This window comes from Triturus cristatus, chromosome 10 (assembly GCF_964204655.1).
Source record: "Triturus cristatus chromosome 10, aTriCri1.1, whole genome shotgun sequence".
NCBI lineage: Eukaryota > Metazoa > Chordata > Amphibia > Caudata > Salamandridae > Triturus > Triturus cristatus.
In genome coordinates this window covers 1,040,498,651-1,040,511,990 of record NC_140593.1, presented here as the reverse complement: position 1 = coordinate 1,040,511,990, position 13,340 = coordinate 1,040,498,651, and the positions used below count along the sequence as shown (strand labels likewise).

General features: G+C 48.2%; 1 protein-coding gene across 1 annotated transcript in view; it reads left to right on the top strand.

Annotated features, from left to right (window-relative positions):
* Positions 1-13,340, top strand: part of ARPC1A (actin related protein 2/3 complex subunit 1A) — a 158,033-nt gene that overhangs the window by 108,760 nt on the left and 35,933 nt on the right. The window contains exons 6-7 of the mRNA XM_085629133.1: positions 9,722-9,934; positions 12,983-13,058. Of these exons, the coding sequence (XP_085485259.1) occupies positions 9,722-9,934; positions 12,983-13,058 (289 nt within the window). The remainder of the gene's footprint in view (positions 1-9,721; positions 9,935-12,982; positions 13,059-13,340) is intronic.

Genomic DNA, 13,340 nt, shown 5'->3' with positions numbered 1-13,340 from the left:
GCATCCGTCGTTGGCGTCATGCGCCGGAATGACGTCGTCGGAGTACTTAGACGCCGCCCTCGCGCGCTGACGTCAGTTCTTCTTCTTTTTTCCGCGCCAGTAAGCGCCGATCCGGGAGAGCTACCCCTTTAGTCATTTTTTGACTAAATATTTTGACTCTTTTTGGTCACTTCGTCGACTCTGGTGCCGGTAGGATGCCTGGTTTCAAGGCCTGCGACGACTGTCACCGACTGATTTCGGTGACCGATCCTCACCGCCGGTGCCTGTACTGTTTGGGGCTCGACCACGACGCGGAGTCGTGTTCCGATTGTATGGCCCTGACCTCGAAAGCTAGGCGGGAGCGGTCCCGTAAGCTTCTCGAGCTTCGCCACTCTGCTCCGCGGCACTCTCGATCCCGGTCCAGGAGGAGGTCCAAGGATCGGTCGCGGAGCCGCGGTCGACCTCATCGCTCGTCTGGCTCGAAGTCTTCGGGTAAGTCGAAGCGCTCCAAGAAGTCCAAGAGGCGACACCGCTCTTAGGACTCCCCTCGCCGGTCGCGTGACTCGGCCGAGGGTCAGGGTGGTTCCAACCCCTGCGGCTCCGCCGGAGCCGCAGGAGCCGCGCACGTCCCCATACCCGCCGGTCCCTGGGACTGACGCGACGCCGGCAGAGGTCAGTGCCTTCCTCTCGGCCATGAGGAGCCTGGCCCCGCCGTCGACGCCCGCTGGCGCGCCTTTGGGCCCCGCGGTCTCGACTGGGCGACCTTGCGCGCCGGCAGCTCCGGCCCCAGCGCCGTTGGAGGCTCCGGCCCCGACTCCGCAGGTCCCCGAGGGGCCCAGGCCTGGGCCCCCGTCGACGCCGGTCGACCTTGTCACGCCTCCTCCGCCGGCGTCGACACCGGTGCCACCGCCGACTCCGGTCGACGTTGATCCCCAGTTCAGCCCCTGTCCGGACCCGACGCCGGTGCGGCGCCGCTCGACGCCGCATCAGACGCTGCTAGAGACACCTTTTGTCTATCGTCCTGCTCCGATCATTCCTCCTGTTTACCAGGAATCGGATGACGGGGGCGACAGGGAGGGGTCCGTGGACCCTCTGGCCCTTAAGGGCCAACTTTCGCAGGACTGGGCAGATGAACTGGGGGAGGCCAGTGGTTTGGATACCTCACCGGACACTGGATTCATCTCTCCTCCGACTGTGGCTTCGGAGGAGGGTGCAGCTTTTTCTGTGGTGCTGCGCAAGGCGGCCGCAGCCCTTGGGCTTGAGCTGCCTGCTGTGGCTGTGAGGACTAACATCCTCACTGAGGTGCTTCAGTCTGCCGCAAGCTCCACTGAGCCTCTGCTGCAATTCAATGGGGCCCTCATTGACGTTCTGCAGGGCACCTGGTCCAAGCCCTCCACAGTCCCTCCTGTGGATAGGAACGTTGCCAGGCGCCACCGCCCTGCTCCGGGCGACCCCAGTTTTCTGTCCCAACACCCCACCCCCGAGAGTCTGGTTATCCAGGCCTCTACCTCCCAATCCTCCTTCCCGTCCGCTCCTCCGGACCGGGATTCCAAGAGACTGGAACAGTTCGGTAAAAAGCTGTTCTCCTCGCTCAGTTTGGGCCTGCGGTCTTTGAACACCGCCTGTCTCTTGGACCGTTATTCCCACTCTCTGTGGGATACGGTGGAGGACGTGCTGCCCCTGTGCCCGGAGGAGGCCCGGGCACAGCTTTCCTCGGCTCTGGCCGATGGGAGAGGTGCAGCGCGCCATGCAATCCGATGTGGACTCAGCACTACGGACTCGCTGGGTAGGGCGATTTCTACCACGGTGGCGCTTCGACGTCACGCCTGGCTGCGGTCCACGTCCTTTTCAGGGGATGTCTAGAGCACTCTCATGGACATGCCTTTTGATGGTGCTCGCCTTTTTGGTGAGAAAGCGGACAGTGCGCTGGCTCGCTTCAAGGACTCCCGGGCTACGGCCAAGTCCTTGGGCCCCGCGGCCACAACCTTCTGCTTTTCGCTCCTTTCGTGGCCAAGGAAGGGGCACCTCCTCACGTCCGCCTAGCCACCGGCCGCAGAACCAGCCTGCACGCCGTCGCGGACGTGGGTTCCGCCGAGGCGGTACTGGAGGACAACGCGGTCAGTCCACATCCACCCCGGCTGCAGCCGCCTCAAAGCCTTGCTAGTCCGAGCTTTCAGGCCCATTCCTCGCTAGTGGGAGGCTGGGTTCGCCATCACCTGCTCCACTGGCGTACCACTACTTCGGACAGGTGGGTGCTGCAAATCGTCCGAAGGGGCTACTCCCTCCCCTTCGAGACGACCCCTCCAGCCATGCCACCGCAGCACCACCGTATCTCGATCATTTGCATCTTCTGCAAGAGGAAGTTTCGGCCCTCTTGGCGTTCCGAGCCCAGAAGTAGGTTGTGGTTGTTATTCCCACTACTTTCTGGTTCCCAAGAAGGGCAAAGGGGGCCTACGTCCTATCTTGGACCTCCGGAACGTCAATGCCTTCCTCCGGAAGGAACGGTTCAAAATGTTGACTTTGGCTCAGGTTCTAGCTGCCCTAGACCCTGGAGACTGGATGGTAGCGTTGGACTTGCAGGACGCATATTTCCACATCCCCGTCCTGCCGGCCCACCGGCGTTGCGTGCGGTTCACGGTGGGTCAGGAGCACACTCAGTTCACCGTGCTCCCCTTCGGCCTTACCAGTGCCCCTCGGGTGTTCACGAAAGTGATGCCGGTGGTCGCAGCTCATCTGCGCAGATCAGGGGTTCCAGTCTTCCCCTATCTCGACGACTGGTTTTTGAAGGCGGGCTCGCCCCAGGCAGTCGTCTCCCACCTCCAGACTACGGCGGATCTCCTGCATTTGCTGGGGTTTTCCATCAATGTGCCGAAGTCACACCTGAGCCCCTCTCAGAAGCTCCTCTTCATCGGAGCGGTTCTCGATTTTGCGCAGTTCCGGGTTCATCCACCGGAACAGCGGGTCCGGGATATACAGGCCCTGATTCCCATCTTTCGGCCTCTATCCTGGGTTTCGGTCAGGCTAGTGTTGCGGCTTCTGGGGCTGATGGCCTCCTGCATCCTACTAGTGCATCACGCCAGGCGGCGCATGCGGGCTCTGCAGTGGGACCTGAAGTTTCAGTGGGCCCAGCATCACCGCAACCTGTCCGACCATGTCTTGATCTCGGAGGGCACTGCACAGCAGTTGCAGTGGTGGCTCACGGACCGCGATTGGGTCACGGGCAAGAGCCTCTCCCTACCCCTACCGGACCATGTCGTAGTGACGGATGCGTCCCTCCTGGGATGGGGTGGCCATATGGGAGAGGCGGAGATCAGAGGCCTCTGGTCTCCGGCGGAGTCTCGCCTCCACATCAACTTGTTGGAGCTGAGAGCGATCCGACTTGCACTGAAAGCCTTCCTTCCCTCTGTCCGGGGAAGTGTCGTGCAGGTGTTCACGGACAACACCACCGCCATGTGGTATTGCAACAAACAGGGCAGGGTGGGCTTTTCGTCGCGAGTGGAGTTGCGGTCTGTTATACGCCTTTCCGCCTATACCACTTCTGCCCAGAGTGCTGAAGAAGATCAGGCGCGACCGGGCCCAAGTCATCTTGGTGGCTCCGGATTGGGCACGAAGGTACTGGTATCCAGAGCTACTCAGTATGTTGACCGATCCTCCGATGCGTCTGCCCCTTCGGGAGGATCTTCTGTCGCAGCAGCAGGGGACGGTCCTCCACCCGAACCTGTCCAGCCTCCACCTCCATGCGTGGAGATTGAGCGGCGGCAGTTGATGCCATTTGACTTGCCTCCTGAAGTCTGTGATATCATTCTGGCAGCCAGGCGACCCTCCACAAAGACGGTATACGCCTGCCGGTGGAACAAATTTGTGGCATGGTGCACAGCAAAGGCTGTGGATCCCCTTTCCGCCCCTCTTTATGAGGGTCTCCTCTTTCTTCGGCCCAGCAGGGCTGTGCCTTGGGCACCTTGAAAGGTTATCTTGCTGCCTTCTTACGGCTTCCTGATCAGCCCTCTCTTTTCAAGTCCCCTGTAGTTTCACGCTTTCTTAAAGGCATTACTCACACGTTCCCTCCTGTCCCTTTCGTAATGCCTCAGTGGGACTTGAATCTTGTCTTAACATTTCTGATGTGCGCTCCCTTTGAGCCTCTTCACAATTGTCCTCTTCGTCTTCTGACTCTTAAGACTGCTTTCCTGGTAGCCATCACCTCGGCTAGACGGGTGAGTGAGCTCCAGGCTCTATCGTCCAAACCTCCTTTTCTCTCTGTTCATCCGGACAAGGTTGTCCTTCGGCCTCGTCCTTCCTTTCTACTGAAAGTGGTGACCCCCTTTCATCTTGGGCAATCTGTCACCTTGCCCACCTTCTTTCCGCATCCTTCCAAAGAGGAAGAGCGGCTCCACCGTCTGGACCCAAAACGTGCGCTCTCCTTTTATTTGGACCGCACGAAACAGTTCCAGGTGGACGACCAGCTTTTCGTTGGCTACGTGGGTGCTAAGAAGGGGAAAGCTGTGCACAAACGGACCATCTCCCTGGGGGTCATTTTGTGTATAAAAACCTGTTATTCCTTGGCAAAAAAGGTCCCTCCTGTTGGGCTGCGAGCCCATTCTACTCGGGCCATAGCGGCTACTACTACTGCTTTGGGACGGGGAGTCCCTTTGCAGGACATCTGTCAGGCGGCGACGTGGGCTTCGCTGCACACGTTTGCCAGGCACTATTGCCTAGACAGCCAAGTCCGGAGGGATGGCTTCTTTGGCCGTTCTGTCCTCCAGGACTTTCTGGTGTGATCTTGGTTCGCTGACCCACCACCGGGGTTGGTATTGCTTGGGTATCTATTCTAAGGTGAGGAATCTAACTAACGTGTTTCTTTCAGATGAACAAGTTACTTACCTTCGGTAACGATGTATCTGTAAGAAACATTAGTTAGATTCCTCACCGACCCACCCATCCTCCCCGTTCTGCGAACTGACATCTAGGGTTAAGGCTATCCTTTTCAGGGCCCTAGATTTTTTGGCACCAGTGTTGGTCTCTTGCATGGCTCTGCGTTCCTGGCGCGGAAAGCTATGTACAAGAACTGACGTCAGCGCGCGAGGGCGGCGTCTAAGTACTCCGTCATTCCGGCGCACGACGGCAACGACGGATGCGGAGCCGCAGACGACGCCTAGCGACGCGCAAGGGGTATTGCTACAAAAATCTTCCGGATCCAGTCTGACGCCTGGAGATATTCTAAGGTGAGGAATCTAACTAACTAATGTTTCTTACAGATACATCGTTACCGAAGGTAAGTAACTTGTTCTTTTGGCTCTTGGACGCAGCAGCAGAGTAAGATGTCTACTTATTTCTACATTTTTCTGTACAGTTAATCCATAAAACCTAATTGATTAAAGCAATTGCAGTTTTTCTATAAACCTTTAATTTCATTCAAATATTTACATTTGTTAAATTCAGTATTTCATTAATATAAATGTGTAAAATGTGTTGCACAATTACTACTTTCTTTGCACCGTTTCATTGAAATTTTAAGCATACTAAATAAGGAATACACATTTCAGAAATCACTGCCAAGATGTATAAGGCTAAGGGCACAGCTATCTCACTGGTAAAAGTCGTAACTCCCCCAGTACCCCAGTTGGAACTCTTACTTGCAGCTCTAAACGTTTTGGATGCAAGTACAACTCCTCAGTTTGTCCAGTATGGTACTGAATTAAATCAGCTGGGTTAGCAGAGCAGAGGGATCATATTAATGCCACACAGGCAATACATTTCCTCCCTAACCAACTAAAGACATGTTGGTTATTTTCCAAGTACTACAAACCCTTTCTAAACTACAGTAATACTCTTCGTAATGGGAAAAATGACACTCCACCCAAATGTAGCCTCCCTTTTCAGTAGACCTAAAATCTGTGTGATCTATTTTTGTATTAATATATTTCATATATAACGCAAAAGACAGTAGCAACACCTTTTCTCAAACCGTTTTTTTTTTTTTTGCTTTTAATAGGTGTTATGGTTATTAATAATGAATGCTCTGATGAATGCATCTGCCAGTGGATTCCTCACTTTTTCAATTACCCCATGCGTAGTATTCCGCAGAAACTTTTCTCCATAGCTCTCCCACATTGACGAGGACATCACACTGGATGTGCTCTGCACCTGACTCTGCGTGACCTCATCGGAGCCATAAAAGGACCTCGTCGGCGTGCTGACGTCCCTTTTTCCGCTCCATTGACTCGCTACGTTTTTTCCCAGGCACCCCATTTCTGTGAGATTTCTTCGATTCTCTTGCTGCAACTTTGTTGCTGTTGAAGATGTTTCCCCTAAGGAAGTCTGGTTTTAAGCCGTGTAGAGAATGCGGTGGTCAAATGTCCATTACCGACCCGCATGAGGATTATCTCTGGTGTGTGTCATTGGACCATAACGTTTAGGCCTGTTCGTCGTGTCGCCCGATGAACCCCATGGCCTTTGAGGAAAGAGAGGCGAAGTTGTTTATGGCCAGGGCTAAGAAGCAGAAGGAGGGTCTTCGGAGGTCTCGACCTCCTTCAAAGTTTCCGTCTCCCCACACTTCAATATCATCCAAGAGAAGTCATAAGAAGAAGCGGCACCATAGGTGTCTTCTAAAGATGATTCTCCGAAGTCTGCATCCCTGGATCCAAGACCTCAGCGGAGAGATGTATCCAAGGATGTCTCCTGCTTCATCCCCGGCTCCAAGGTTTAACACTCCTCCTCCGGCTCCAAAGCCTGTGGCACAGACCTTCTTTTCCTCCTCTCTCTCTCAGGTCAGACCTCTCACAATCGCAGGGGGAGGTTCTACACCCATCGCCAGAGCTTGCACCTTCATGTCTGGAGAATGAACGTGGTAACCGGTGTTCTTTTTCTCTCCCACCAGATGTAGTGGGCGTTATTTTATCTGCCAGAAGACTCTCAACCAAGACAGTCCACGCTGACAGGTGGGCGGAATTCATAAAATGGTGTGGACAGAAGTCAATTGACCCTTCAAAATACCATTTATTAGATGTTTTAAGTTTTGCGCTATCCCTGGCGCAGCAAGGTTGCACTGTTGCAACTATTAAAGGGTATCTATCTGCCTTGTCGGAATTTCTTTGTGTACCGGATCAGCCTTCACTTTTTAAACCCCCTAAAGGTCATGAGATTTATTAAGGGTCTCAATAATAACTTTCCTCCTACTCCGTTTATGATGTCGGGACTGCTTGGTGATTCTGTTAAAAAAGTGAGGAATCCACAGGCATATGTAACTATGAAAAGATTAAGTTACCTTCGCAAACGCTTTTTCTGGTGGATACAGTATCTACCTATGGATTCCTCACTGACCCACCCGCCTCCCCATTGCCTATCTGCTTAATCCAAAAATAAATTTGAATTTAATTTTCATATGAATGTTTCATGTGAGAGTTTCCATTTAAACCATGAGGATTCTTTGATTTGGCAATTCGATTGCATGTGGTTATTTCCTTACTATGTTTTGTACTGTATACTTTTTGGAAATGTTGGTTCACCTGTTCGCCTTGAAGACACAGAAAAAATGAGTGGAACTAAAGTCCGCACGCCGACGAGCTCCTCTTATGTCTCCTATGAAGTCACATGGAGTTGTGTGCAGAGCCGATGCATTGCGACATACTCGTCGACGTGGGAGAGCTATGGAGAAAAGTTTCCATGGAATGCTGTGCATGGGGGGTGTAATTCAAAAGGTGAGGAATCCACAGGCAGATATTGTATCCGCCAAAAAGTGTTACCGAAGGTAGGCAACTCGTTCATTTAGGGATTAGATCAAATTCTTAATAGTCCGTTTCACCCAGAGATAAGCTGAATGTATGTAGCGCTGATGTTTGTTCTACGGGATAGTGGATTGTATGGCAAGAGTTCATACAGATGCTCCGGTTATGGCAGGGATTAAAAGTACAATTTTAATGTTTGCCGATGACACTCTGATAATTTCGAAGACCCCGAGTGGGCTCCAACGAGCTCTGAGAGTTTTTGAGGAGGGAGTTGTGTTACGCTCGGGGGCTTGAAGTCAATGTGTCAAAAACCAAACTCGACATTTAATCAACATAAAGTTTTTAAAGGTGGCATTCTAATGAACAGTCGTCCACTGGAACAAGTTAAGGACTTTAAATCATTCTGAATATTCACCACAAAATATGTAAAGTGGAATCACCAGATCGACATGGCCACCCTGAAACATCGGCATTTGTCAGGGGCGCTCCGCCTCAAGCACAATAGGTCTCTGACGAAACCTATTAGACCAGTGCTCCAAGTTTACGACGCTAAAGTGGTGAGCTCTGCATTGTATGGTGTAGAACTTTGGGGGTTAGAGAACTTGTCAAAATTAAGTTCATCTGAAAATAAGTTCTTGAGAGGTATTTCTAATCTCCCACAAAGTACACCACTCTGTCCACTGTTCCACGATCTTGGAAGGAAACCTCTCCAGGATATTGCAAAGCTACGCACTGTGTTATACTGGCGTAGATTGTGGACAAGACCGGAATTAAAACAATATGCTGAAGGTTTCATGGATATTATAAAAGTTGATACCTTTCATAAAATTAGTTGGTTGTGTGGTGTGAAAGATATCTTAGTTAAAATTGGAATGTCGACACTCTGGGATGAACCCACTATAGCCTGCTTTCCAACTAAGAAGGTTTTAAAAGAGAAATATTGGGAGATGGTCACTTTAGGTGTTTTTAGTGCCAGTGAAGCATCCTCCTTAACAGGAAAATTTTTGGACTTTAAACCCATTTCGACTTATGAACTATACTGGGACACTGTTACTAAACCCTTAGACAGGAAGCTCTAATTTCAGCTGAGAGTGGGTTCGTTGCCCCTAAGGTCTTTTACTTCGAGATGGACTAAAACAAGTGAGAGTAAGTGTCCTTGTTGCTTGGCCTCCAATGAAACTGTTGCGCATATGTTATTTGCCTGCCCAGCCTATGGAACTCCTCGTAGAGTATGGCTGAGGCCTGCATGCCAAATCTTGGGGACAAGATGCAGTTTGGAGGCTGAAAGAATATTGTGTACAAATACCTCATCTCTCTTATTCATAGCAGTTGCCAAATACCTAGGATGGATGTGGATAATTAGGGCAAAGTCCATCGCTGTTAAAAAATGTGCCTCGTTAAACTGTGCTAATATCTTTTATCTATGAGTTTGAAAAAAAAAATGCCCTGTTATACAGTGCTTTTAATATTCATTGTTTTCTAGACTATTTGTCTATTTACCATATTTAAAAGTCCCCCATTAGTATATATTCTTTTTAATAGTGTTTATTTTGAACTTTATGAATTTTGTTTACAAACTATTTTAAGCTATGAAATGACTGTGCCAGGTCTGACCAATTGTGAACTTTATGAATATTGTTTACAAATTATTTTAAGCTATGAAATGATTGTGTCAGGTCTGACCAACTTCGAATTTAGAGTTTTTTCTCAAGAAATTATGAACTATTGGGGACACCTATATTGTAACCATTGTCCAAATAGTCTTTTATATATAATTGAATGTTATTTTGTTGTAAATATTATAATTTTATGTGCTTTTATGACGATGTGTCGAATAAAGCTTGTTTGGCTTGGCTTGGTTCTACGCTTTATTTGCCTTCACACTTCTGCAACGTATTGTTTTAAAAAATGAAGTACTGTTTTTTTTTCACTTCTATTAAAAAAAATAAGTTACATTTCATTTAAGAAAGATGTGTTTGATGAAGTATGGACATTTTGGTGAATTGTTACTTACTTTGCAGGGTTTTTTCTGCTTACATTAAAGAAGTGGATGAAAAGCCAGCCAGCACACCATGGGGATCAAAAATGCCTTTTGGCCAGTTGATGACAGAGTTTGGAGGTGCCGGAAGTGGAGGATGGGTGCACAGCGTCAGTTTCTCTGCCAGCGGAAACCGCCTTGCATGGGTCAGCCATGACAGCACCGTGTCTGTTGCTGACGCTTCAAAAAATATGATGCAAGTATTTTTGTATTTAAGGATACTTTACTATTCCTGCAATTGTTTTTTTATATCCCTCACATTTACTTAGTTTCATTTGTCAATGGCACTTGTAACTCTGATCTATACATGTGACCTATCTAGCATAGATTTGCCAGTCTCATGTTAATTGTCACAATTATTTAATGACCATTTTTTTGTCAATGTCCAGTACACCACAGTGATATATAAAAGGATAAATCTTCAAACGGGGATTGTCTTTAAATTAACCTACCTTGAATATCCCTTACCTTTTAGGCCAAGAATTTGAAAGTAAAACTAACTTTTAGATATAAACTGTTCGGTTGTGAAAGCCCTACTCAAATAGCATAATCCTTGTTAGGATGAAACACCCAAATCACTAAATAAACCTGTGCCTAACTCTATGGTAGCTTGCCACAAAAGTGTTGAGGCTTAACTTGAAGGCAATGGGTAAAGTATATATGCAGCACTCAAACACTAATAAGGTAAAAACACCGCACAAGAAAAATCCCAAACCAATTAAAAAATAGAGTAATTTTTATATAAAATTCAATTAATACAAAGCAAAGAAAAAATCCAATCAATAGAACTGGAGGTAGAGTTTTAAAAAAAATGTACGTGAAAATAGCGCCAAAAAACACAAAGCACCACTTGTGGTTCTCTGGTTGCGCTGGGCCGGGGAAAAGTCAAAAGCTCAGGCCGAATGCGATAGTGCGGTTGGGGTTACAGGTTCATCCTGCTTAAGAGTTACCTTCTAAAGTCCCCGCAAAGAGGGCTGGTCGCATTAGCATGGGCCACAAGGAGGATGTTGCTGGCGTGAGGAGCAGGTTGGTATCCTGAATGGCCGTTGCTGTAGCTCGAAGAGCACGTCATCCCTGGAGGTTTCGCATTGCTGGTCCACCTGGGCTGTCGCTGTTGGAGGGAAGAGCAGTTCTTACTGGAGCTTTACGTTGGCAGTCATTGTGGTCAGTCTACTCTCGTTACAAAACGGTCATGATGAGCCCAAAACTTCTGTGTTCACCGTTTCTTCAGGAGGAGTATTCTAATGCCAGCCAAGGTTGAAGGATCTGGGGGGAAACTCTTGGGAACCAGGACACACTCTAGCAGAGGCCATCAGCAGGGCTCAGGCAGATGCAAGCATGTCCAGTTGGTGCTGGTTAACTGGGAAGTTACTGGGAGGCCTATGAGGAATCTTGGGTCCCTGTAGCTCAAAGAGGACAGCCAGTTGACCCCTGAAGTCGCTTCTGGGGAACCTGGGTTCTAGGCAAGCAGGTCCAATCTTCCTTCTTCAGACAATAGAACAGTCTGTTTTCTGAATCCTCAAGTCCAGGGGTGTTCGATTAGTGGCTCTGAAAGTGCTACTTTTATATCTGATGCCAGCCTTTGTAAGGGACATTCCCTCGCCTACCCCCAAAACTGATTATTTCACATTCATCTTGATTTGGATCCATACTGTATTGGGTGAGCAAGGCAAGGGCAGGTATGGTGTTGGAATCCTTTCTGTGTGCTGCAGGCAGGGTCTTTTCTAGTGTAATCAGGACAGGGCACAACTCCTCCCCATCCATCCTGTCAGAAAGACCCTCTCCCCTCACACCTAGGCCTCTTTTGCTTCTGTCTAGAAGCAATGCACAAAATGCTACTGGAGATCCATTCACGGTCATGCGACCCAGGACACTGACAGTAAGGTACATTTGGTTTAGAGAAGAAAATGTAATCTTTCTAAAAGTGACATGTTCGCAATAGTAACTTAAATTCTGTTGTTACCATTAGATAGGATTTTAAATTTAAATTAATTTGAGTTGAAACAGCATTTCCTATCAGTATCCAAAGTGAAATTATAATTTAAGTGTAATAAGGTAACCCCGTGTTAGTCAATGGCAGAGATAGCCTTTATCTCTTTAGGAGTTTTTCATGTAAAACTTAAACCCACATGTCATACCTTTTAAATACCATCCACCCTTTCCTATAATCCTTTAAGGCCTACCTTGGGGGTGACTTTGCCATATTAAAAAGGAAGGTTGGGGCTGGCAAAAAGGTCACTACATTGCAGTGGTAGACCTGAAGCATGTTTCAAAAGGCTACTTTAGTGGGTGGCATAATAAGTGCTGCAGCCCACTTGTAGCATTTAATTTTGAGGACCCTTGGCACATGTAGTACCGTACACTAGAGACATATAAGTAAACTAAATGTACCATTCAGTGTAGGCCCATTTCACCATGGTTACAAGGAGAGCACAGGTACTTTAGCACTGAATAGCATGGAAAAGTGCACAGTTCTAAAAGCCAGCACAAAAAGGTTCAGCAAAGTAATGCAAAAACTGGATGACCTGCAGAAAGGGCCAGGTCCAACACTCAGCTTTTCACATAATGTGCTGGAGCCCTTTTATTGTATCCCTTGCTCTCTGAATAAGCCTATCTAAACATCATTATTTGAAGCCATGTTAATTTAACTTTGTCAGGCTTGTAGTACTGTCTCTGGGTGCTCTGCTCTCTTTCAGAACGTCTGATAATATTTTGGTAGATTTTTGTTCATCAGCTCGATTTACTCTGTTCTTTGTAGCATAATATTTGAAATAGGCTTTTTACTTGCTAGAAAATGATATACCTAGTGCTAATTGCATGATGAAAATCACAATGGCTTTTTGAAAGCAAATTCTTTACCTAATGAAGAGGAAAAAGCCAGTGACCGGATGTCCCTCACCTGTGAGGTTGCACTTTGATTTCAAAGTGTAATATGTGAATAGCGAATGAGTTAAACCCAGAAGGAGTTTTCTTTTTTTTCTGATCGAGAAGTCTGTGCCTCTCTTTTTTCAGGTATCTGAATACACACATTAATTTCCATGAACAGGTTCAGCATTTTTTTCACCAACATGTAGAGGTACACTTTGACCCACAAAGGCCAGAACATGTAGGCTATCTGAATTGCATCTACAAACTTCATACTATTATTTGTGAAGTAAAGTGTGTTAAAAGAGAAATTAAATGCTCCTTGTTCATAAAGATGATAAACGTGGCATTTTTCATTAACAATTGTTTTTGTGTTTAGCCTTTCGCAGTTGAAGACAGAGTACCTCCCACTCCTGAGTGTGACATTTGTCTCAGAGAACAGCGTGGTGGCAGCTGTAAGAGTCCTTTTATTCCCCTCTCCCATCCACCCCCATCCAACTCTTCTTGCATGAACCTGGTGTTCGCTGTAAGTGTTACTGTCCTTTTCTCTGTCCATCCCATTTTTCTCTCCTTAAACATGGTGGCAGCTGTAACATTCCTTCGGTTCTCGGTCTGCTCCCTGTGCATCCCCTGTCTGTATTTACAGAGTACCAGAAGAAGCGCTGTGCAGTTGCAAAAGTTTGTAGGCAGTTGTCTTGTATGTGTATCTCCCCTCCAGTTTTGGAACAGCGCCTTCT